Source organism: Nicotiana sylvestris, chromosome 8 (genome assembly GCF_000393655.2).
Source record: "Nicotiana sylvestris chromosome 8, ASM39365v2, whole genome shotgun sequence".
NCBI classification, from domain to species: Eukaryota; Viridiplantae; Streptophyta; class Magnoliopsida; order Solanales; family Solanaceae; genus Nicotiana; species Nicotiana sylvestris.
Genome location: NC_091064.1, coordinates 59,412,328 through 59,437,669, shown reverse-complemented (window position 1 = coordinate 59,437,669; position 25,342 = coordinate 59,412,328). Strand labels below are relative to the sequence as shown.

The window sequence follows — 25,342 nt, the reverse complement described above, 5'->3', positions numbered from 1 at the left end:
CTCCCCCACCCCTTCCCGACCCAATAGTGTTTGCCTATATTATATAAAGATGCTCTTGAGGCAATATATTCTGCTTAATTACCAAACAACAAAAAAGAAGCAAGAAAATTCACTTTTTTTTTTCTTCTGGAAATCATTTTCCCCCGTAAAACATTTTCCTTCATACCAAACACACCCACATATGCATTTATCAAGGAATCAACAACTATACCATAATCTCAAGCAAGTACGGGTTAGGGATATGAATCCTCACAGTCCATGTCTCTCCATTTAAACTCATTTATAAAATAATATTATAAAATAAAAAGCACTAAATTATCTGTATTTCCTACTGGCATGTAAATCTCTAATATTTATCAAGGAATCAACACAAAAGGAAATTAGAAAAAGGAGAAATGCATTAAAGAGACTAATTGTAACAAGAATTACTTAAGCTTGCTGCTGAAGGATGGTGAGGAAGAAGGAAGTGCAGAAGATGATTTACCATCCAGAAAAACAAGGAGAAGCTTGAGATGACTTTGAAGGTTTTCTAATGGCGTATTTCGCGGATGATGATGCTCTGTTTCCGATGCATCGGCAAATTGAAGCCATTTGATACAATTGAATCGGAAGAATTCTATAGCACAAGGGTTTAAGGGGTTGAGGATTTCTAATTTCATTGTGTTTATGGGTTTTTTTGTACGAGGAAAATGACAAAAATGGTCCATTAAATTTGGGGTAGAGCAATTTTGACCATTTAAGTTTGTCGAAAATAAATACTTTTAATCTCTATCAAATAAACATAAATTGAAAAAAAAAATTAACATGAATATTTGGAGGTACAATTTTTGGCGTTTCTTCAAATTTTGATCTATTTCTACCCTTTTTTTATATAGTTTTTTATATTTGATTAAATTTTTCATATTGCAAATTTAAAGATTCAACGTACTTTCCTACTGTATTTGATCAAAATGGAAACATTTTTTGACAGAATTAGTGATAAGAGTTTTTAAGAAGCCAAATCTTTTATAAATATTGTTTGCAAATACCTGCACAAGAAATATCTATCACTTAAAAGGTAATCGTATACATGTGTATGTCAATAACAACTAAATTAGTAAGTAACTAATAATTATAAACTAACTAGTATTAATACTCGCGCGATGCGCGGACACAAACCTATGATTTGAGTTATTTAATTTATGTGCAAATAACTTTAAAATATTAATCTTTTAGATAAAAGTTATATATAATCATTAAATAAATATTAATAAAAAAGCAGAAATTTTTCAAATCTCATAGTCTATATATATATATATATATATATATATATAACAACCGAACTCCTAGATTTTAGTACTTGCATTTTGTTTTGGTATCAATATTAAATAATACTGAATATGTCATGTTGTGATGTGTCTTCTTTGACCACATTAAATCATATTATTTTAACAAAATTCTTAAAATTACTTTGTTTTTCATCTCAAATTCAAATAACTCTTATTCTCATATATATATTTTTTACACATTTTTTTTCATTTTTGCTTTGCTTATGGTTACAACATTATTTATTAAATAATATTATTATATTGTCATTGATTTTTCCCATAAATTAAATTTGATCAAATCTAATCCGTCTTAATCCTTTATAGATTTGTCTAAATTAGTAAAAAAAAATATTTACTTTTATTCTATTGTTCTTATCTTTATGATTAATTAAGATAGAGGCGTTGTTTTTATCTTTCAACTTAATTTTTTTTTTAATTTTATTAATTAAGATAGGGTAGACAATATCTTTACAAAAATATTCATTTTCTTTTCATTTAGATTCAAAAAAAATTAATTTAAATTAGTATTAGTATTAATATTATCCTAAATTGCCAAGTGATTTTATAGTAGTTTGTCATTTGGCTTAACCACAATGTAAATTTTATTCATTATTATTTAAAATACTTTCTCTTCTCAAGAATCAAATACTCGAGTCTTATCCTTCCAAATATATATATATATATATATATATATATATATATATATATATATATATATATATATATATATATATATATATATATACTCTCTTCTCAAAAATCAAATAAGTCTTATCCTTCCATATATTTCTACATTCAAATTATTTATTTATATATATATTTTCTCTTTTTCTTTTAATTTCTTGTCCGTATTGCATTACCCATAACTTAAAATTATTTGTAACCTTGTCCACTACTTTCATTACAATATATTATAGATTACTGTGGTTTTTTTCTTGTAATAATTTATACACACACACACACACACACACATATATATATATATATATATATATATATATATATATATATATATATATATATATGCACACACACATATTCTCTTGGAATTTGGTTTATAAATTTTTTGATTTTCCGAGAAGTTAACAATATTACAAAAACTCAATGTCAAATAAGAAAAAACACATAGGCTTCAAATAAAATTCTTTCGGTGTTACCCTTTCAAATATATATTTCTTGCAAATAACCCTTTTAAATGACTAAAATTAAAGCGATAAAGTAGTTTTAAATAGGATTTACAATATCCCATAATTTTAGGCATTTATTAGTCCAATTAAAAATGAAGATTTTCCAAATCTTCGAATGTAATACAAAATTAATGCATTATATTTTCTTCTTATCCTTTTAACTTTATCCTAAGTCTTTCCGAAATTCTTATTTATTTTGTCTTGTTTTACTATGTGTCTTATTCTAAAGACGCCACTTGGCACAACCATATTGCAAACTACCCTCATTTTAATATAATATAGATATAGATCGTTCTGATATAATAAATTACTTATAATATAATGATAGAGGAACATATATTTCATATCATCTAAGAATAATTAAATATTTTCAACTAGTAAGGGCCTTTTTAAACCAAGAAATGCCACCAAAAAAAAAAAACAAAGAAGAAAAAGAGGAATATAAGTTCAGGAACTACTTGAATTTGTTCACCATTTCCCTCTAAAAAAGTAAAACCCAAGTTCACACCTCAACACACACAGTAACACACACAAATTCACAAGTGCCACTTGTTTCTTCCCCGTACACCTCATCAGCTGTACTGCAAAAATGGCAACCTGCTTCTCCCTTCCCGCCACTCGTACTTCCTTTATGCACTTCCCTTCCAACCCCAAATCTTACAAAATCCATTGTTCCTCCCTCACATCTCAATCCCTCTCCGCCAAGGACAATCTCCTCCGCCTTATCTCTGACCAAGAACGTGGCCTCAAGACTCAATCCGACCCGCAAAAACTCTCTGAAATAATCAAAGCAATTGACGATTTAGCCGCTATCGGACGTGACACTGTCACCACTGACGCATCCCTTTCGGCCACCTGGCGTTTGCTTTGGACTACGGAGAAAGAGCAACTTTATATTATTAAAACTGCTGCTCCCTTTTTTGGTACTAAAGCTGGTGATGTTCTCCAAGTTATTGATGTTGAAAAAGGGACTCTTAATAATGTTATTACTTTTCCCCCTGATGGAGTCTTCTTTGTTCGGTCCACTATTGATGTTGCTTCTTCTCAACGTGTCAATTTCAGGTGTGACTATTTCTGTATCATCTTGTTACGTACTATTCCCTCCATTCGAATTTATTCTTTGTTACTTTGTTAAAAATAACGACACCTTTATAGATTTTACCCCTAATTAAAAAATTTATAGCAACATAAATGTCAATATTTAAAATCACAGATCTTAAAAATCCTATAACCACACAAATGTATTTTTTGATAACTGTGGTGTTACCTGCTACCTCCCACCAGCATAAGGACCGGGTAGCTCTGTCTACCAAGGCTTGGAACATATAGTAAAAAATCAACTAGTGTTTTTGCTTCCGCTGAGATTTGAACTTGAAACTCTGTGGTCATTGACCACTAGGCACAACCTTGGGTGTAACTTATACCACACAAATATTATGACATATTTAAGATTATAAGTCTCAAAAGTCTTTCTTTCTTCCTTAAATTTTGTACCAAGTTAAACTATGTCACATAAATTGAAACAAATAGAGTATTTGGAAAGTACATCAAACGACTTCATCATAAGTAGATTTTGGAAACAATATGTAAAGATTTGTTGAAAACACTAGAACAATTTTACGTTTTTGCAAGATTACAAACGTCTTTCTAAAATCCATTTTCAGGATTTCAATTGTCATGAATAAATGTCATATATACATGTTTTCCGTGGTTTGCAAAGGAAACCAGTCTCGGTACCTTGAGTTCTAGAGCAGTAGAGGAGAAAAAAGTATGAAATCCAAAATCTATATTGGTGTAATTTTTAGGCGAAAGGGACTCAATTGAACCCTCTTCACCAAAAGGTAGCTACGATGCAGGGTTTCGTAGCTACCCTTGCCCAAGTGGAGTTAATTGACACCACTTCGCCAGAAAAATATATTGTGTAGATATTCTTTTAATGTGTGTGCATATATATATATATATATATAAAATCCGCTTGGCTTCTTCGTGTGTTTATTCTTTATATTTTGAATCCATGTAGTTAAATCCTAGCTCCACTAATGGCCACACCCCTGAATTTAACATAGGATTCTCTGAATTTTATGCTAATGGTAACAGGTAATTTTCTGGGGTGTATAAAGAAGCATGTATTCGAAAGCGATGTGCTCAAATGGAGCAGAATCTATAGTGATGATTCATATGACGACCCTACTAGTTTTGGGTTAAGGCGTATTAGTAGTTTTTTGCGAATTGGTTCTATGTGTAATTGACTTTAGAAGTTAGGAGTGTCATATACAAACTGCTATAGTACTAGAGATCAGATTATTGACAAATTTCTTGAAACAGCAGAGAACAATGGTAATGGGATGAAGAGAACATTTTACCTGTCTTGGAAGTTTTCTTGTAGTTTGGAACTATTTCATGGTCTATTGACAGTTGTTGCTATGATGTAGATTCACAAGTGCAGTTCTGCGTGGAAAAAAATGGGAGTTTCCTCTGCCACCTTTTGGACAAGGGTGGTAAGTGTTTCTCTTTGCTCGTTTATTGTCTTGATCAACAGCATTTTATATTCCACTAAGTGATGTTTGGTATATTAGGAGTTTACCATATATCTGATTGAAATTTAAGTATAGTGTTTTTTCGGTGAAGTGCCTTTCAAAGTTCTGTCACACGCATTTGGTTTTTGTTCTTTGTCACAAAAATTTGTTTCTTTCTTTTTTCTATTTTTCTTTCACTTTTCCTCCACTCTCTTGCTTGATTTCAGATTACCTTTGATTTTCGTGTTCAGTGATGGCTTGAATAACTTCTTGTGTAGGTTTGAGACTGTATACCTTGATGATGAGATTCGGGTAGTCAAAGATATCAGGCAAGATTACCTGGTTGTTGAACGTGCTCCTTATACTTGGAAAGAATGATTGTTGTATTTCTCTTCTGCTATCTCTGTACATAAAATTTTCTGTAAGTTCCTTTATTTGAACTCTCGTCTTCATGCTGATACATCTGAAGTCATTTAGATTTCCTGTAATGTATCCTTGTTCTGAGTGTATAGGTTTTGCAGCATCTTCTTTGTAGTTAAAGTTGTCGGTATTATTAAGTAGAGACATTTGATTTGTTGTCATAAGACCAGATAATACTAGTCACTAGATGAGGCAAATTTTGTGCCTTCATTTATATGAAATATGCAAATATATTTTGTTCAGCTTTTACCTCTATGTGAACAATATGCAATACATTCTTTTAATGATTTAGTTGTGTAGCCTGCATTAGATAGGGGTAAGGTCTGCGTACAGACTACTCTCTAGACTCCACCTGTTGGGATCATACTGGGTTTGTTGTTGTTGTTGTTGTGTAGCCTGCATATTTCCATAATCAATTATCTCCATTTATGACAGAGTGTGTGTATTTCACACTTCCAAAGGAGAGTGAGAAGAAGGAAAAAACGATTTTTCAGATTATTTTTTATTCTTTTTACCATTTTTTCTTACTTTTTTTTCCTTTTCCTTTGTCTTTTTTCTTTTACTTTTTTTTTTCGTTTCTTCTCTAATTCCGGCGGATATTCATTCACCGGTGACTTTGTCTAACCGTTTTTCTTCCATTTTTTCTTTTCACACAAAAATTAAACTCTCAAAAAGATCTATTCATAAGCAAAGCAAAATACACTCAGATTTGCGGGAAAAAATTCATCATCAGAAAACCTTCCCACACCGGAAAAAATTGATGTATTGAAATTTTAGCTGGAAAAAGTTTTCTCAGCTTACATTCGTTTTTATTTCTTTTGCTCTTCCTCCCAAACATAAATTACATATATATATATACACACACTTGGATCGGAATAAAAATCTGCCGCCGGAAAAAATGGTATTTGTGAAATTCCGACGACCACCATTTTATGCCGCCGGTGACCAAAACAAAAAGAAAGAGAATGAAATAACAAAATAAAAATGTGAATAATAAGAAATAAGAAAAAAGGATAAGAAAGAGAAGAAAGAATAAAAAAAATACTAAAAATACATGTGGGGGCGCGTGTAGCTCACCACTTGCCAAGAGTTTGGTTGTCAGCGTTAAAGGTGCAAATAATTATATTTTAAATAAGTTTAGGGGAGTAATAAGATTCCCGCAAAGAAAAAGTGTGTAGTTGGGAATTCGGGTATAGGTTAGGGGGTACTTATGCATTTTCCCTTAAATGTTATATTGATGTACTTATGACTTGGCACTTGCTTTATTTGATTCTTTGTGGCATCATTGTCTTTCATTCAGTATAATTTCAGTAATTTGAATACTCAAGTGATTTCTAGCTCTGTGAAGAATGACTTAACCCAATAGGTGAGCATCAACTCACATACAAATTAAAGTGGCTAATTAGTAGTTTAATCAAAAAAATGTATATTACTATCTGTACTCCCTTTTTGGCTTGATATTAAATTTTGCAACTTTTTTCGATAGGTTGTTTGTTCATGTTATGAAATTGCATGGTACGAGCTTAATAATAATTTTTTGGTGTGACAAGTGTTTTAGAAGAAAGAGTTGTGTCAGCTATGGTTTTGTTTGTAAAGTGGACTTAATGGTCACTCTGATAAAAACTGTAGTTTGCCTAGTGAAGAGTAGACAGTGAATAACCACGATTTTCGAAGCATTCTGTATTTAAAAAAAAAAAAAAAGCTGAAGTGTTATTGGTATATCTACACCTGTTGCCTGTTTTCCCTCAGCTATTCTTACAATTGCTATTCTCGCCTCTTCACCCGTCTGATGGAAATGTAGGATCAGGAGGTTTTTAGAATCCTATGGCTTTTCACCCGTTTAATACAAGACTGTAAAAGATTATCTTGTGGAGACAAGAGAAAGTTGCCATAACCACTATCCAGTTTGCTCAAGTGGCTTGATGTGGTACTCGAGGAGACAATGTGTCAGGTTCATTCTATCTTACTTTGTATGTTCTGACTAAAAAACAGAAAAAAGGGAAAGATACCGCCAAATTTTGCTGCCTATAAACTTCTTAGGAAGTAATGAAAGTTAAGGGAGTGACTATATTGGAACTTTTGATAGCTTGGACTTTGCATATCCTATAAAGGGGGTTCAGCACAGTGCATGGTCTGTCATGGTTCCTTCTTTGAGAAAAGGTCGAAGTTAAATGATATCTGAAGCTAGTTAAATCAGAAGGATAAAAGAGGGAGCGAGAGGAGAAGTGGCAGAAAGAATTGGCAAAAACATCACATCTTAGTCATGATTCCTTCTTTAAGGAGAAAATTGAGGTAAATACTTTACTATATGTGATGGCTACGGAGAGAGAGAGAGGAGGGGAGTGGGGTAGTATGTGTGCCATGCATGCAGAAAGATTTGTGCAACCTGCTCGCACTTCACCTCTATGGTCCTTCCCATCCCGTAAAGAAAGAAAATAAACAACAATAAGAGAAGGCTTTCTTTAATTAATGTATAAGAATATGGGTTCCCAACTAGTTTTGGATTAAGTGGTGGTAATACTTATTGTTCTATAAGAATACGTAGATATAACCTAATCATTTGGGCCTTTTGTAATGCATGATAATTGCAATTGCTTGTGAATTGTGGCAAAATGCAGTTTGATATTGAACGTTAAATTCTTTTTGTATTGCTAGTGTCATCTTATGTTGCCTAGGTTGTGGCAGTAAAAGCTGGTAAAGAACACCTTGAAGTTGACACCTTATAAACGCCAGATCTGGAGGTATTGAGAAAGGACAATTACATAGCATCTATTCTTTGTGCTTTCATTCTACAACTTCATAAATTTGTCTGCAACTTCCATACCTATCTCTGCATATGGATTTATCTTCGTACAGGCCTGCCTTTATGTAGAATTAGCTCATTGCTCATCGAATTACAGGATATGTGTAATGTGGTCACTTCCTCTGTACACTGTGATGTAGAACCTCAAAAGATCGAACCCTTAGACTTCCGCAATTATGGCATCTGTAACCGAGTGACGTGGGTTTGTCGTGAGGTGTAGGCAACCATGCATCTATTACTCCTAGATATCAATGTATGACTTCAGGTTGAGACTTTGAGCTGTACAAATAAAGGCTGAATCTTGTGGAGAGGCTTAAACATCTGTAGACTGCCATTTGATACATGTAGTTAGGCGTGGCAAAATAGTTAAAAGAAAACAGATAACCACCCATATTATCTAGGGTTGGATAATGAACTTTTTAAAAACGGGTCAAATACGGATGAAAACCATATTATCCATTTAGAAAATGGATAACTAATGGATAACCAATGGGTCTAACTTTTACATTTGTAAAGCCTCAAATTGGGGGTTCCTCAAGTAAGGGGGGTTAAGAATTCTCCCAAAAGTGATCATATGCAAGTCATGGATAATATGGTTACCATATTATCAGCTGGTTAATCCGTTTTTTATGTATTAAATATGGGTCGAGTTGGATAATTTATCCGTTTTTTCATTATCCGTTTTCGACCCGAACAATATCCGACCCAACCCGCCCGTTTGCCACTCCTACATATAGCCTTCAAGTATGAACCCTCCAAAGTAAGAGAATAAGTGCAATCTATTTCTATTGTCCTTTTCTCTTGAATCTTTGCCTACATGTATATGTATTCTTGAATGAAAAGACAACAACCAAATTATATACTATGATGAAGAGAAGCCAACTTGAACATGACTCCATCGTGACTAGCATTCCTACTTTGTATTTGTTTCTATCCCATCAGCTAGTTTGTATTTTCCTTTTCTTTTGTTTTATATCCTGCATGATATAGTTCCATTTTGAAGAAAATACCATTTGTTGTACCATTAGAGAATTGGACGAGCAGTTTGCTAGGTGCAGAACGGTAGAAATTCAAAAATAGCCAAATTTATAAGTGGTCATTCAAAAATAGCCACAGTTTCAAAAGTCATCGAAATTTAGCCATTTTTCATGTAAAGATAAATCTGAACACAAACACTGTTCAAAATTCAGAAAATATTCCAGCATAATATACTGGAGTTCTAGTATACTTTGCTGGAACTCCAGTATATTTATTATACTGGAGCCAGTAAAATATACCGGTCCAGCATAATATGTTGGAAGTTCATACACAAGTGCACTGAACTTCAGTATATTATGCTGGATCGGTATCTGTTGCAACAAAATAGTAGCTATTTTTTAATGACTTAGCAAACGCTGGTTATTTAGTCCGAAAACTGGCTAGCCCGTGCTATTTTAAGGTGCAGAACACTTCCAAATATTGGTGAGGCCTGGGCCTGGCCATAAAAAGTGTTGCACATGCTTTGCAGGCAAGACCCTCTTTTGATGATGAAATTGCATTAATGTCATAAAGTCAAATCGAATAGAACCCACCTAGGATTCACCTTTTACGTCAGAGGCAGATCCAGAATTAATGTTTTAGGTTTATTGAAGGCCGACTGCAACTTATGTAGATGGCAACATTATTAAGGTATACTTAGGGTGTGCGAAAATATGTTTTCCAATTTTTTTTTTTTATATTTGATTGCTTTAAATGTTTTGAACTCATTTAAATGATTTTCCTACCAAAAGGAAGAAAAATATTTTATAAAATTCTTTTTCAACCTTTCCACCCTCACCCCTCCTCCATTCGCCCCTCCCCCCCCCCCCCCAAATCCCATCCATCTAACTCCCCACCTCCACCCTCAAAGGCGGACCCAAGATTTAAGCATAACGGGAGCACCATTGTCTTTAGTATGCCAATCACCAGTGATAAAGTTCGGGTGTAACTCTTTGAAATGACTATGATAATTTATCATCAAAATAAAAACATCAATATTATCAAATACCATTAACTTGAAACTAATATAAAAAAAGTACACTGTCCACTCATAGTTGAACTCGACACGCTTTCATGTTTTGAAAATGGTCAATAATAACATCATTGCTTATATTTACAAATACTTTCTTCTCAAAGTAACAAACTAAACAATCATTTAAAAATGCATCACTAATACTACTACGCAATTCATCTTTGATGTACTTCATAGATGAGAATGCTCTTTCCACCGTTGCAGTTGCGACAGGTAAAATTAAAGTAAATTTCACAAGCAAATAAACAAGTGAATAAGTCTCCACAAGATTTGCCTCAACCAATGCTTTTGCCAAATCACCAATTCCTTTTAAATCAGAGAACTTAGGGTCATCATGTTGCATGTGCCATATGAATGTGCCAAGTTGTCGACTAAGATCTTGAAGCTTCAATTCACCAAACTCATCGGGATAATGCTTGGCCAATGTTATTATTCTTTCACTTATAAAAATTAGCAAATGAATTAACCGGATTCAAGCTAGCCATACCAAGAAGCAGGTTACTACTCACAACATCAAAACGACTATTAAGCTCCAGAAGTTGCAAATCAATCACGGCATAAAAAAGCTCAACACGTAAGTGATGTGAATAAGTAACACTAGAAGTCCTACGCTTTGACTTTCCAGGAATATAGAATTCTTCCATCTTAGGCACCAAAATATCATGTTTTGCACAAAATAAATATACTTCATCCATCAATGGTTCTCATCCTTTATCACTCATTTCTTGCAACATTTCTTTTGTGATATCAAGAAATACCATGGCAATGACAATATCTTGATCTTTCTTCTGTAAAGCTTTGCTCAACTCGTTTGACATTATCAAAAATTTCAACATTAAGTGAAGCAAGAAAACAAATTCAAATGCTTTAATTTACTCAAAAAAGCTTCAGCTTGCAACCTATCATTAACATCACCCTCACATTCAATCACCCCAAGCACATGAACAATAGAAGAAAATAAAATAACAAAGTTATCCAATGTTTTACAACATGATCCCAAACGAGTGTCACCTGGCCTTTGAAGCCCTCGCTCTTGATTTAATCCTTTCCCACTTTGAACTTCACCACTCTCTAACAATTGCTCCAACAATTCTGCTTGATGATCCCGAAGTTGATCTCTACGCTTAAAAGAAACTCCAATTACATTCAACACGTTAGTAACAATAGCAAGAAAGTCTCTACCTCCTTGTGTTTTTTAGCAACAGCTACAAGCGTCAACTGTAATTGATGTGCAAAACAATGAACGGAATATGCCGATGGAGTTTCTTGCAAAATTAAAGCTTTAAGACCATTCATCTTTCCCTGCATATTACTAGCCCCATCATAGCCTTGTCCACGTATTTTGGACGGACTTAATGAGTGTTTTATTAGCAAAGAAAGTATTGCTTCTTTCAACGACTTTGCAGATATATCACTAACACGAACAAGACTAATAAATGGCTCGTTCACTTGGCCTTTTTTGTCAACATACCGCAAAGCAAGGGCCATTTGTTCATGATGTGAAATATCCTTGGACTCATCAACTAATATCCCAAAATAATCTCCATCCAAATCATCAATTATAGCTTTCATGGTCTCTTGTGCACAAGCACTCACAATATCCTTTCGAATTTTTGGCAAAGTCATCATATCATTTTTTGGAGCATGTTTTAATATAATTCTATCTACATCTGGAAGCCTATTTCCAAGCCATTCCAAAAGCCCTAGAAAAAGGCCTTTGTTTTTTGAAGATTCACTTTCATCGTGACCACGAAAAGACAATCCAAAGTTCAAGAGAAACCTTGTAACATCGATTGAGGCATTTAAACGAATTCGATATTCAGTTTTTTGTTGATCAGATTGCTTTTCAAAAGCAGCATGAATTGATTGAGATTGATTTGACAAGTCTAGCATATTGTTGAAACACTTATGATGGAGATTATTTACTTTACCAACATGTAGACCAAGTCTTTCGGTTCCTTTATTCCAAGCCTTAAAGCCGATTTTTGTGAAAGAGTCACCTGTGCTTCCATGAACTTAATCATTTTTGAATAAATAACAACATAAACAAAATGCGGCATCTTTCTTCACACTATACTCTAACCATCTAGAATGCGAACCTTTAAACCAACCCGGACTAAATTGGCGCATTTTCTTCCCAAATAAAGTTTTAGAAAATTTGTGATCAACTGGTTGGCAAGGCCCTCTTTGGATGTAGTGTTTTCTCACTTCATCCCGTATTCTAGAGCTATATCTATCAATGGGTATTCTCTCTATGGGGTCAGTATTAAGTGATTTCACATCAAACTCCTCTACAAGATAGGAGGAATTGTCTCTAAAACTAGAACTTGGTTGAGATGAATTAAACCTCGTCAAAAATATATCCATCTCAATTCACATCAACAGAACTTCCTACAAAGCAACAATGCCAATCAAAATAACATTTTTAATATGATTAATCACACTCCTTATATTAATACTAAATAGAAATAACGTATTATAGGGAATCACACCCCTTCCATCTAAAGAGCAACTTCAAAGTTTAGTGCAGTTGATTGGGAAACATGAAGTATTAATATTGTTATTATTCCTTTCTTAAGTTGTATTATATGTATCAACATGAGATCGAGCAAATAGGAGCAGGGAATAAATGGACTTGGTTTCAAATACATTTCTGAATCGTCCACTTCACTTCACATTTCTGTATTATATGTCCACTTCACATTTCTGAAAGTTATTCTTGAAATTCAAATACAACTTGGTTTTAAATCGTCCACTTCACTAAAAAGTAAAAATAAAATAATATGGATTGCAGGACCCCAAATTCGAATCTTCGTCCTCGAACGTGCCAAGAGTTGTTCCAAAGTCATCAAATCATTGTGTAACCTTATCATGCACATACCCGAGGGTGATCCCAAAGCAAAAAAAGGCAGCTACTCCCACAAACCAACTCTTCTGTCCAGTCTTTGTGACTAAGGGGGCCGCATAAAATATTTAGAGGGGTCCTCCCTGTATTAACATATATATATATATATATACAATATTTTTACCGAGGCCAACGGATGCCTGTGACCCCCCACCCCCTAGCGTAGGTCCGCCCCTGTCCACCCTCGCCATCGCCACTTCAGCCCCCTCCTCTTATCCTTCATTTCTTTCATAAGGCAAGGCGAACCTTGTAGCATTTCGAAAATAATTGGAGGCTCAAAACGAATGGTCAAAGGAATTGATGATTCGTGGTTAGTCTCCGATCTTCGCCTAGTCTTAGAACCTGCACTGTTTGGGGACAGGGAACCAACCGAACGAACTCGATTTCTCGAAGAAAAGAGAGGGCGCTCTTCTAATATTTAGCTCCTAGCTGCTTTTCTTCTCTATTTTCAAAAGCCTTGGACACTCAAGAAATCTGTTGGACAGGAAGATTCACATCTCTTACAACCAACACAGTCCTATGTTCGTGGAGCAGAAGCAATTTGTTTAGCCTTACAACCGTCCCCTAGATCCTGATCTATCATCCTTCCCCCCTTATCCGTTTTGTCTCTCATAGTGTTTTTCTAAATTATATATATTTCAAAAAGAATTTTGTGCTACTTAACCAAATACCAAAAAATAAATAAGAAAATCACTTATTTTTCAAAAGAATATTTTCGTGAAAAATATTTTCCTTCCTACCAAACACACGCTAAGTGCTCATGATTCTACTGTCTTAATCTATACTATATTAAAAGTGGGAAGCCCTTAATTGAAAAGTTAAATTATCATAATACCCCTACTAAGAAACCTAATTAGTATTTTAAATAACCTTACACTAGTTAATGAAATAAAATTAACTAGAGAAGCCAACGCTTCAACCAAAAAAGAAACGAAGCCAACGCTTCATAAAGAGAAAGAAAAAAGCCAACGCTTCACATGCACTTTTGGCAGAAAACTCTCTTCGCCGAATTACCAAATAAATTAAAGTGTCTTTTCTTAATAGTTGCATCCTTTTGATTTGTGTACGAGTACGAGTCTAACACATGTAACATTTAAGACAAATTTGCACTTAATGAAAGTCAATGTTTGGATTGGCTTTTAAGCTGGTCAAATTAGCTTTTAAGTTTTTTTTTTTAAAGTTTTTTTCTGTGTTTAACAAAGTCAAAAAGTACTTAAAATAAGTTAAAAATTGCTTACAACAAGCCAAAAGCAATATCTGGGCAATCTCAACTTACTGTTTTTTGGCTTAAAAGCTATTTCTACTGAAAAGCTACTTTTTTTAAGTCAATCCAAACGGGCAGTGAGGCACCGTACTAAGGAAAAAACACTAACGCCTACAAATAACCTTAACCAGCACTTCATACTCCTATTTACCGTTGTTGTAATTACTTTTGGTGGTGTCTTGCACATGACATCATGGGAGTTTATATTTCTTTGTCTCCATCTCCCTTTCTTATACAACATTACTTAAGATCGAAAAGGGTTGTACTGTGTTTTAAAATTTTTACGGCATTTTAAGCCATGATCCAGAAACGGAATTGAAAGTGTCGGCGTTTGGGGCAAAGCCTACTTTATTATCTTTAGAAAGATTGAGAATCAATTCTTCATAACTTTGGTGACAGTGTATCTATAAGTATTTAAAAAAAAAAGTTCTTTTTTGTATGGCTTGACAATTATTCTTTTGGAAATTAGTGGCTTGACTTATTTGATGACTTTCTGTTAATGCTACACTGACAACAAGGCAGTGTTTTGCGTTTACTCCATCTTATATTTGGAGACTTGTTTCAAATCGTTGTAAAAGGATTTTCAAGTTAATTAAATCTTTCAAGCAATGATACTTATCATAAGCAGTCGAATCATTGCTCAAATAACACTGTTAACAAATTTGGTATACAACAAATTGGCAAATATCCTGGAATCAGCGCGGATCTACATGGAATATTATGAGTGCTTAAGCACTTATTGTTTTTTTTTAAAATCAAATTTAGTAGATTTATACAGGCAATTATTTAAAAATAAAAAAGGCATTGTGTGAGCACCCATAACAAAATTTCTTTTCTCTCTTCTTTTGAATTTTTTTTGGACGAGCACCCATAATTTTAAAGATCGGGGATTACACTGCCTTAGGCATTAACAATTGGCTTCTTGACCAGTGAATAACTTTGACCTTAGAATATTAACTTAGTGCTTGATACATCACTGTTAATGATTACATGGTTAGAGATAAATTTCAATTGACCAGCCGTCCAGCATAACATAATACTATCGTTATGAATAACAAGAAATACAATGTGCTTTCTCATATGATATGTTCCACGTATACTGGCTCTATGACTTTGGCAGTCACGTCACTCAGAAACAAAAAGTTATTTCTTAAGGTAGAGTTTAGTTTTTTTTATGGGGGCGCTTCCGATTCTGTCGGTGCTTGAAACAATTTTGTCTTCTCCATATTACTATATCCTAAAAATGACTCTTTAGGAGCAGTTTTAGAAGGTTAGTCTGAATAGACTTTTGTCTAACAACATCCATTCTCACTCTTTGAAGAATTAATATGTTCAGTCTAAGTGAATGCATCAGTTATCAATCTTCAGCTACATCTTCCGGCCAACCAATCAGGTACTATATATAAAGAACAAAATTTTATAGCATTTTCTTTTTTCTTTTTAATTATGCCGATTTCTTTTTTAAATACGTCAATATATCTTTATTGTATTGTATATCAAACACTTAGTGAATCAAACATAAGAAAGTGTCATGGTAATGGACAATTTCAAGCACGCATTATGCTTACCGAGTATCTTAGGATATGTTCAATAGATAATGAGGTATGTTATGTCTGCCATAATATGTTTCCTTACAAGGTCAACTTTATGTTGCTCTTTTACGAGGAAGATTAGTAGTGACAATAAGAATTTTGGTGATGATAGAGTAACCAAAATTGATGTAAAAAATGTACACCAAGGAGGCAAGGATATTGTTTATATGAAAGAAGTATTAGGTGGGTTGCGTTTCATTACATATTTTGTACATCATAAAATCAAAATTAGTAAAAAATCACACGTCTAAATAAACATTTATTGCTGATTTTTGTAGTTCAGATAAGAGGCGGATCATGGATTTTAATTTTATGGGTTCAGGACTTAGGTATCAATCGTTGAACCTATTATCTTACTTATTTGAGCTATGGGTTCATAGTTCAATATTTTTAGCAATTTAAATAAGTTCTAAATAGATAAATTTAAGTCTAGGCTAAAAGTTGTGGGTTCAAATAAATCCACATATTGGTTACTAGATCCACCCTTGGTTCAAATGATATTCAATCATCTGACTTCAACAAATAAGTCACCATACATACGACGATACACATTATTAATTATTCTACACTAATCGTGGACTACATTACTAGGCATACACGTGTCAAGAAACTAGTTGCTAAAAATGCTCCTATTAGCTAAAGGTTCTATCGGTTGTAGATGAGAAGAGGTCCAATTTTCTTCGTATTAATCACTGTCAAGTGATGGGTGGTTAAGATCATGTTCAAGAATCCTATAATCACTTATTCAATCACTGTTTTAAAATGATAATCTGAAATCCAAAAGTATCAACGAGAAACCATTGAGTCAATTAAGTGTAACTAATTAAGTTACACACATTCAAGAACTAGTGCTATTATTTTTGAATAATATTTCAGAAACTTCTTATTAAATTAATAATCTACATTGTACTTATAGAAGTTAGGTCGAAGCTCGATTTATGTAATAATTCATTAATGAGTTTAACTTCTGTTATTTTATAATGTAAATACGTCAAACCTTTATGAAAATCATAACTAGTTAATCCCCTTCAAGCTGAATAAACATGAACTGAGATCCATTCAACATGTCTGTGTAGGCATTATATTACCTCCTTAGTATAAAAGAAACGTCCGACATAAAGTTCAACTAAAGGAGAAGCAAGAAGTAGATTCCTATATTTTCCTTAGTGGATTAGTTGTTCTCACAAAACAAAAAAAGAGATTTTTTTTTTGAAAAAAAAAACACTACACATTAATGATGAGATCGAGATCATGAGGAAGTGTGGGCTAAAAGAAGATGAAGAAATTGCTGCTGAAGCAATAAATTTTTTTCAGGATCAGTTCACAGAAGTAACAATTCCTCGCAGATTCAGCATCATCAAATATGTACCTTCATTGGTAGATATGGGGCAGAACTCAGATTTGGTCAAACAACCAACAAAAGAAGAAGTTAAAGCTGCAGTTTTTGGTCTCAATGGCAACAGTGCTAGAGGTCCAGATGGGTTTACAGGAAGCTTCTATCAGGCATGCTGGGAGATAATTGGAGATGACTTATTTGACATGGTAAGAGCATTTTTCAGGGGGCATGAACTGCCAAAATGTGTCACACATACAAATTTGGTTTTGCTCCCAAAGAAGAAGGAAGTGTCAACATTTTCTGAGATGAGGCCAATTAGTCTAAGTAACTTCTCCAACAAAGTGATATCAAGGGTGAATCATGAAAGGCTGGTTGATCTATTGCCAAGTCTGATATCTGAAGAGCAAGCAGGTTTTGTGAAAGGGAGGAACATTGTTGAAAATATCTTACTCACATTGGAGATCATAACAAATATTAGACTTAGGACAAAAGCTGGACCAAATGTGGTAAAGAAACTTGATATGACCAAGGCATATGATAGGTTATCATGGCTGTTTCTAACCAAAATACTGAGAAAGATGGGATTTGTAGAGAGATTTATAGGCATGATATTTGGGATAGTGTCAAATAACTGGTATTCTGTTCTCATTAATGGTCAAGCTCATGGGTTCTTCAAATCATCAAGAGGGATCAAACAAGGTGATCCTCTGTCACCTACCCTATTTATCTTAGCTGCTGAAGCATTATCGAGAGGGTTAAATGCTCTACACCTGAACTTGTACTTCTGTGGTTTTGGTTTGCCCAAGTGGAGTCCTAAAGTAAACCATCTAGCATATGCAGATGACACCATCATCTTTTCTTCATCTGATGCCACTTCTTTGAGATTGATCATGGAGGTATTGAGTGCATATGATGTAGCATCTGGACAGCTGTTGAACAAGGCAAAATCTGCAATATACTTGCATCATTTGACAGAAGAAGAGGTGTTCTTGAAAGTGGAAAGAATAACAGGAATCAAAAGGCAGAACTTCCCAATATTGTACTTAGGCTGTCCTATATTTTATGCTAGGAGAAATATGGAATACTATCAAAGCATGATCATAATGGTCATGGACAAGTTGCAAACATGGAAAGGAAAGCTTTTATCTGTTGGAGGAAGGACAGTTCTGATTGCTAATGTTCTGCAGAGCATGTCTATGCATTTACTATCTGCAGTCAACCCTCCAAACTCTGTTATAAATAAGTTGCACAAAATCTTTGCCCAGTTTTTTTGGAGCAGTTTAATAGGGGGTAACAATAGACACCGGGCATCATGGAATACTTTGTGCATGCCAGTTGAAGAAGGGAGATTGGTTTCAGATCATTATATGATGTGTCAAAGGCTTTGTTTTCTAAATTATGGTGGAACTATAGAACTAAACCAAGTTTGTGGAGCTCATTTATGTGTCAAAAATACTGCAAGAAGCTGAATTCAGTTATAGTACCATGGAGAAGAGGATCACATGTTTGGAGAAAAATGCTTGAATGTAGGGATTTGATATAACATCAAATAGCTTGGCAGCCTAAGATGGGTTCTTCTTTGTTTTGGTTCGACAACTGGATAGGACTAGGGGCTTTATACTTCATGGTTCCTCATGACTTTGGGGTAGATGAGTCAGTGCACAATGTATTTGATGTGGTGGAACAAGGGACTTGGGATGTGGACAGATTACTGGAGCTATTACCTGAAGAATATGCAATGCAAATCGTAGATAATATCAAACCCCCTCAATCGCAGAATGAACTAGATAAACCTTACTGGAAGCTAGAGACTAGGGGGTACTTCAGTGTCAAAACAACATGGGAATATATTAAAAGAAGGAATGAACCAAGGTTTTAATACATGATGATTTGGGTAAAGGGATTGCCTTTCAAAATAGCTTTTTTATGTGGAAGGTGTGGAAAGAAAAACTTCCATTGGATGATTTCATGAGAAGACTTGGATATTTGATGGCCTCAAAGTGTTGGTGTTGTACAAATCCAGAGGAAGAAACATTACAACACTTTTTTTATAAATCTACTGCAGCAACATTTGTTTGGAGATATTTCTTAACAAGGGCTGGTATTAGAATGGAACGTTTGTCTTTGCATCAAGTTATCACTAAGTGCTGGATAGTTAATGTATGCCATAAACTCAAGCCTATTATGCAAGCACTGCCCGCTTGCATTGTTTCGGAGTTATGGAAGAGGAGAAATAACATGAAATATGGGGAATCTGTGTCAGTCAGTAGAGTGATCTATCAAGTTTCAACTACTCTTCAATCCCTAGTGAGAGTAAGGAAGCCAGGAATAGTCCATGTTCCTCATAAATGGCATGAGCTGTTAACTATGATGGAGAATTATACTCCTAGGTTGAAGGTGAAAAAAGTGATATGGACATTCCCAGAAGAAGGATGGCTTAAGGTGAATACAGATAGTGCATCGAGGAGGAATCCAAGCAGTAGTGCTATTGGATATTGCATAAGGGATGAAAAGGGAGATATTGTCTATGCAGTAGGGAAGGAAACCAAAGAAACCACCAACACAGAGGCATAAGCAGTGGCTATTGCAGAAGCACTGAGATATTGTAGAATGCAGCAGTATTCACAAGTAAACATCCAAACAGACTCAATGCTATTGAAGAAAGTTATGGAGGGAGTATGGAAACCACCTTGGTGCATAGCTGAGCATGTGGAGGAGATTATAGAGTTGCTTAATAGGGGAAATTATGTGGTATCTAATATCTTTAAGGAAGGTAATAAACTAGCAGGCCATCTTGCTAATTATGCCTTAGATGCTGGGGACTTTGAATGCCAAGAATTTGGGCAACTGGATGTACAAGGAAGGAGAATAGTGAATGAAGATAAGCTGCAATGTCCTTATTTTAGGGTCAAGGTTGCCAAAAACCGAAGTATATGGAGCCATAGAGTGGCAGGAGACAGGAGAAAATATTGGAACATCATATTCAAATTCTTTGGGAGGAGAGTATGCTGTTCATTTTTTACACTAACATCGTGTTCTTTTTTGCAGGAGAAGGTATTGTGTCTATGCCTCACTATTTGAAGAACTCCCATGTGGTGGTATAAGTACATAGTACTCATTCCCATGGGAGGGACTTGAAGGTGGGCATAGACACAGTTTCAAAGACAAACACAAGGCTGCCCAGAATTCATATGGTTGACAGGGTTCATTGGCTGACTCGAATGAGATTAAGTGGGGTGTCAAGGGAGGTGAATTACTCTTCAAAGCCACATGAAGGAAATACAACAAGGGATCAGTTAGACATGGAAAGGAAGGCACACACGTACAAAAGAATAGTTGAACATACAGGGAACCAGGCATATGGCAATGAAGAACAATCAAGAAAATTTACTGTGGCTATGCCTCATAGTGTGAATAACCTTCAACTGGTGGTATCAATACCTAGTACTCAGTCCATTGAAGGGGACTCACATATGAGCACAAGTATAGCAACAAGACTAGGAAGGGGCAGCTCTTATGCCCAGATTGATCAAATAAATCACCGTGCATACACTTGGAGTTGGCGAAGATTTATGGGTAAAGTAGCTGTGTTTTGTAACAAAAGGCAAACACAACTCTGCACTACAACAGCCCCGGGATCAAATCAAGCAAATGGTTCAGGCAAAAACACATAGGTCAATTTCGTAATGAGGCCTCAATACATCATGGTCGTGCAGTCCTGGAAGCGGCAATTCACATGGCAACCTGAGAGGTACTTAGCGGAGAAGTTGGAGACATACTGAGGCAGTAATTACACACAATATCATAGAAGGTCACTAAAGGAAGGAATTCAGAGAAAGAGAACATCAAAAAACATGAAGAGGACATCCAAAACTGAGAACAAAAAGGAAGCAAGCGAGCAACTAATGACATGGATTGATCAGTGGTACATTTGCAGACGTTACATGTAACAAGCTGTAGAGTTTTTGAATAGTTGGGAACAAATACTGATACTACAACATCAAGGAAAGGAAATTCTCAACTACATCGTACAGACAGTGATGCCAATACACGAAGACAAGGGAGATTTTATGCACCATTTATTTAGTATAGTTAGTATTCATTTTGTGATATCATTGTTGAGACCACCACTCAACATTGATAATAGAACGTCTGTAGCTTTCAAATTTTATGCTTTTCTTTGTACTAGACCTCCTAAGAAAATATTTTGTTTTTTTGCGCTTATATATATATATATATATATATATATATATATATATATAAATCAGAAAAGTTTTTTAACCTAGTGGATTGGAAGACTCATTCATCTCTCCCACACTATACCGGACATAGCCTATTTAGTTAGCTTGGTGAGTCAGTTCATGCATGATCCCCGAGATCCTCATATGCAAGGTGTCTTTTATATTTTGCGGTATCTAAAGTCTGCTTCAGGGAAAGGTCTACTTTTCTCCAAACATGATAACCTCCAAACAATGTTATGTGTGGAGCAGAAAATAGCTATGTAGACTACAAAATATTAGTTGATAGTGGTGGCTATGTGGATTACAAATCTTGTTTAAGCTAGTATATGAACTACAAATGAAACTCCCAGTTAAGAGTACTCGTGACCAGTGATGCTCCACATTAGTAATAAACAACAAGTTAATTAAACACTAGTTCTAGTTTAACATAGATACAAACAAGGATATCACCATGTGGACTTATGGATTACAAATATATCTCTTACTTAAGAGTTGAGACCAACAATATCCATATATCAGTAGCTATATTACAAGAATGAATTAATTCCAGTTGCGGGTGGAGACGAAATAAGAAGTCAATATGTAGACTATATATATATATATATATATATATATATATATATAATTTACTCCTACGATAAGAGCAGAGACCTATGATATCCCACATAAGCTATAGTACAAACATGAGTCTCATTTGATGGTGGAGATGAACAAAAAATTCAATAACTATATAAGGAAATAGGAAACTTTACCTTTTTATGGTGCCTTTTAGTGCCAAACTAAACCACCAAAATCCATCGAGTCAAAGTGGACAATACCTCACAATTATAAAAAGGATAGGATCACTATATTACCTGGCTAGAAATTGACTCCATACATTCCATTTCATAACTTGCTTTCTTATGCCAACTCAAGGACCTTGCTATTCCGTTGAAAATCACGTAGGTTCACCAACAACGAAAGAAAGTGAGTAGTCCACACACTCAAATATGAATTAAAATATAATTTAAAGACATATATCGAAAAAATTTGCTCACTTTCGCAAAGAATTTCACATGTTACCCAAGATCGTGCGATAGGCTTACCTATAGTGTAAGACTCAACTAATTTAAATTCATGAAGTCTAAGATCAAGTAGATCTTTAAGGGATATAATGTAGCTAAGCGACGAATAGGATATATATGAGTAATAGTGATTAATCCTCCTAAGCACTTTTAATACAATACAATTCGCGTTCACACACCTAGTCTTCATAACCTAATCATCGCCTTTCAAAGAAACCATGCCACAAGTAAGTCCTCTTTCTTTAAGCACATAGATACATAGATAACTCACTAGCCCGGGTCAAGATGGATAAAAGGTGTATTTTTCTGTTCATGGATTTTTTTCTTTTGTATTTATTTTTATTTTTCTTCTCTTTTTTCCCCTCTGATAACGCCCAACTATACCTTTTAAAGGACAAAGCGGTCGCTGCAAATATAATCCGATTTTTAAGTCCGGAATCGAATCCTCAGGGAACTAACCTATCTATTACCCTATTCGACAATGTTATTATCAACACAATCAATCTCTAGATGCAAGATTTTTGATCAATAACGATTGAGTTTTTGTTTAACTACTTCGACTACTATTAAAAACAACGGTAAGCTAAAATAAAGATAATGCAATGGTAAAAAGGTCTAGGGCAGTGATTTCCCCAATTGCTAGTTTAGGTCCTGACTCTTCCGCTATAATCTCGCCATAATACTCTATGAGGATTAAGAGCTATGGGTTGTCGTAATTATCTCTCGGTCAATTACAATAATTTACTAGAGCATTCTCTCGAACTGCTCTAGCTGACAATAGTTATGCAACTCTAAAGTATCCCACCAAAGTTTTGTTATCTCTAAACCCACTTTTAAGTTCAAGTAATGAATCTCTTCAATTACCCAAAAATGGTGTTGTTCAACCGCTGTCTAACCTAATACTCTTTCTCAAGCAATATAAGATAATTAGACACGATTAATCAAGGGCCCATTCAATTAATCACCATACAAAACGTAGTTGAACAATCATATCATAAATCCGACTCGATTATAACAACTTGAGTCAAAACTTCAACCAACAATTGGTTCCATCAACCCTAGATAAGTATTTAGCTACTCATAACAAAACAAGAGAAAACTACTAAATTATTCATAATGTAAAATTGCAGGAATTAAAAGGAGATAGAAAAACTCTAATGTTTTGTTGATATTCTCACACTTGTTCTTCCTCCCAAAAGTAGTCTAAAATTAGCTTCCCCCTTTAGTTGGGCGAGTTTCTAAAGCTTATAAGGGTTTTCCAAAAGTTTTCCCGAAATTACACTTTGGTCCTCAAACTTCCAGCTGCGTGAATAGTGCACCGCGGTCGCGGTCAACCGCGATGAAAGCTGACCTTTCTGCCTCACTTCAGTAACCTACCGCGGTTCACCGCGGTCGCGGTGGCCTTCTTGCCCAGGCCATTTATGCTTCTTTGTGTTCGGGTACTTCTCGAGTAGGTGTTTTTCTTCACATTATCGCCTCCAAAACACTTCATGTTGCTTCCTCTCATATAATATTCCCTGCTAAACAAGAGAACACTATTTAGAGCATTTTGTTGGCAATTTATCTATAAAATAACAACAAAGTATGGTCATATTAAGGTGTAAATATCACGTATATCACCTACTATCAACACCCCACACTCAAATCATTGCTTGTCCTCGAGCAATCCACCACACTCCATCAAAATTTCTTCCCTAAGCTTTTCCTTTAACGACTAACACCATGAACATTTTACAAAAATTTGCACCTAGTAGTGAACAACCTTTACCTCAAGAGTCAAACCTTTTGTACCATGCAACATTTGCACTTACTCAAACTACTCTATACAAGAGGCAAGACTTACCTTTCCTTTGTGGATCACATGCCCTCACATCACACAAGAGAGTAGTTCCTCATATAACGATAATTAGAACAAGTAGGAACTAAGATAGACAAAATTCGCTCACTCTCAGAAAGAAAATTCACATGCCACAAAGATGCACCATAGGCTTGCCCGTAGTGTAATACTTTACTAATTGAGCCCATTCAGTCTAAGATCAATAGGACTTTACTTGGTTGTAATGTAAGCTAAGGGACATGTAGGATATATTTAGATATAGTGACTAACCTCCCTAAGCAATTTTAATACAATTACATTAAACTTAAAGGTCATAGTTGTGCCAACCAAACATTCCACCTCATTTGTTTAAAACATCCCCATCCATTAGGTGCAATTTGTACAAGCCACCACTTATCAACCATTATAATTGTTTATGACCCATATTTTTCTTTTTTTCTTTTTTTTTTCTTTTCATGGTGCCTTTTCTTTTATGCTTCAAATTCCACCCTGTTTCTCTATCTCAATGGTTCCACTCAAAAACCAAACCACCACCCCACACTTTTACTTTTGCATATTTTCATTACCGTTCAAGTGCTTATTGGGAGGTAAAAGGGTTCAAACGGCAAGCTATTCAAACAATTGGGTAAGGTTCGCAATGTGGTTGCCAAAGAAATAGGCTTATAGGCTCAACGGGGTTAACTACGATGTATTGCATTCAGGTGGGTTTACTTTATATATCTGGCTCAACAAAGAAATGCCTATATCACTTCTAAAACTGAAAGAAACTACTATTTCGCTTTGCAAACACACAGGGCAAGTTCTAGGCATCAAATATGAA

General features: G+C 34.7%; 3 protein-coding genes across 7 annotated transcripts; 1 reads left to right on the top strand and 2 right to left on the bottom strand.

Moving 5' to 3' along the window:
* Positions 1–2,956: 2,956 nt before the first annotated feature.
* LOC104237214 (probable plastid-lipid-associated protein 11, chloroplastic) lies at positions 2,957–8,551 on the top strand. 5 transcript variants are annotated; one of them, XR_011401527.1, is made up of 5 exons: positions 2,957–3,556; positions 4,927–4,992; positions 5,289–5,431; positions 8,106–8,171; positions 8,331–8,551. XR_011401527.1 is itself a non-coding variant. In XM_070153135.1 (4 exons), the coding sequence occupies exons 1-3, from the start codon at positions 3,084–3,086 to the stop codon at positions 5,386–5,388; spliced, it is 639 nt and encodes a 212-aa protein (XP_070009236.1). In that variant the 5' UTR covers positions 2,957–3,083; the 3' UTR covers positions 5,389–5,431; positions 8,116–8,551. The 5 variants fall into 5 exon arrangements, 3 of the variants coding, with proteins under 3 accessions (XP_070009236.1, XP_070009235.1, XP_009789629.1); XR_011401526.1 differs by adding an exon at positions 7,232–7,722 and having other exon boundaries at positions 8,106–8,551; XM_070153135.1 differs by having other exon boundaries at positions 8,116–8,551.
* Positions 8,552–10,299: 1,748 nt separating this feature from the next.
* LOC104237218 (uncharacterized) lies at positions 10,300–10,927 on the bottom strand. Its single transcript, XM_009791329.1, has 2 exons — positions 10,751–10,927; positions 10,300–10,668 (listed from the first exon to the last, which is right to left on the bottom strand). The coding sequence occupies exons 1-2, from the start codon at positions 10,925–10,927 to the stop codon at positions 10,300–10,302; spliced, it is 546 nt and encodes a 181-aa protein (XP_009789631.1).
* A 191-nt stretch (positions 10,928–11,118) lies between these two features.
* On the bottom strand, positions 11,119–12,176 carry LOC104237219 (uncharacterized). Its single transcript, XM_009791330.1, has 2 exons — positions 11,466–12,176; positions 11,119–11,406 (listed from the first exon to the last, which is right to left on the bottom strand). Exons 1-2 carry the CDS (start codon positions 12,174–12,176, stop codon positions 11,119–11,121), a joined length of 999 nt encoding a protein of 332 aa, XP_009789632.1.
* Between the last annotated feature and the right edge of the window lie 13,166 nt (positions 12,177–25,342).

Coding starts and splice junctions, on each gene's coding strand:
- LOC104237214 (XM_070153135.1), top strand. CDS start 3,084: ATGGCAACCTGCTTCTCCCTTCCCGCCACTCGTACTTCCTTTATGCAC. Junction 3,557..4,926: donor TCTCAACGTGTCAATTTCAG/GTGTGACTATTT, acceptor GCTATGATGTAG/ATTCACAAGTGCAGTTCTGC. Junction 4,993..5,288: donor CCACCTTTTGGACAAGGGTG/GTAAGTGTTTCT, acceptor CTTCTTGTGTAG/GTTTGAGACTGTATACCTTG.
- LOC104237219 (XM_009791330.1), bottom strand. CDS start 12,176: ATGCTAGACTTGTCAAATCAATCTCAATCAATTCATGCTGCTTTTGAA. Junction 11,407..11,465: donor TTGCTAAAAAACACAAGGAG/GTAGAGACTTTC, acceptor GTTTCTTTTAAG/CGTAGAGATCAACTTCGGGA.
- LOC104237218 (XM_009791329.1), bottom strand. CDS start 10,927: ATGGAAGAATTCTATATTCCTGGAAAGTCAAAGCGTAGGACTTCTAGT. Junction 10,669..10,750: donor GTATGGCTAGCTTGAATCCG/GTTAATTCATTT, acceptor GGTGAATTGAAG/CTTCAAGATCTTAGTCGACA.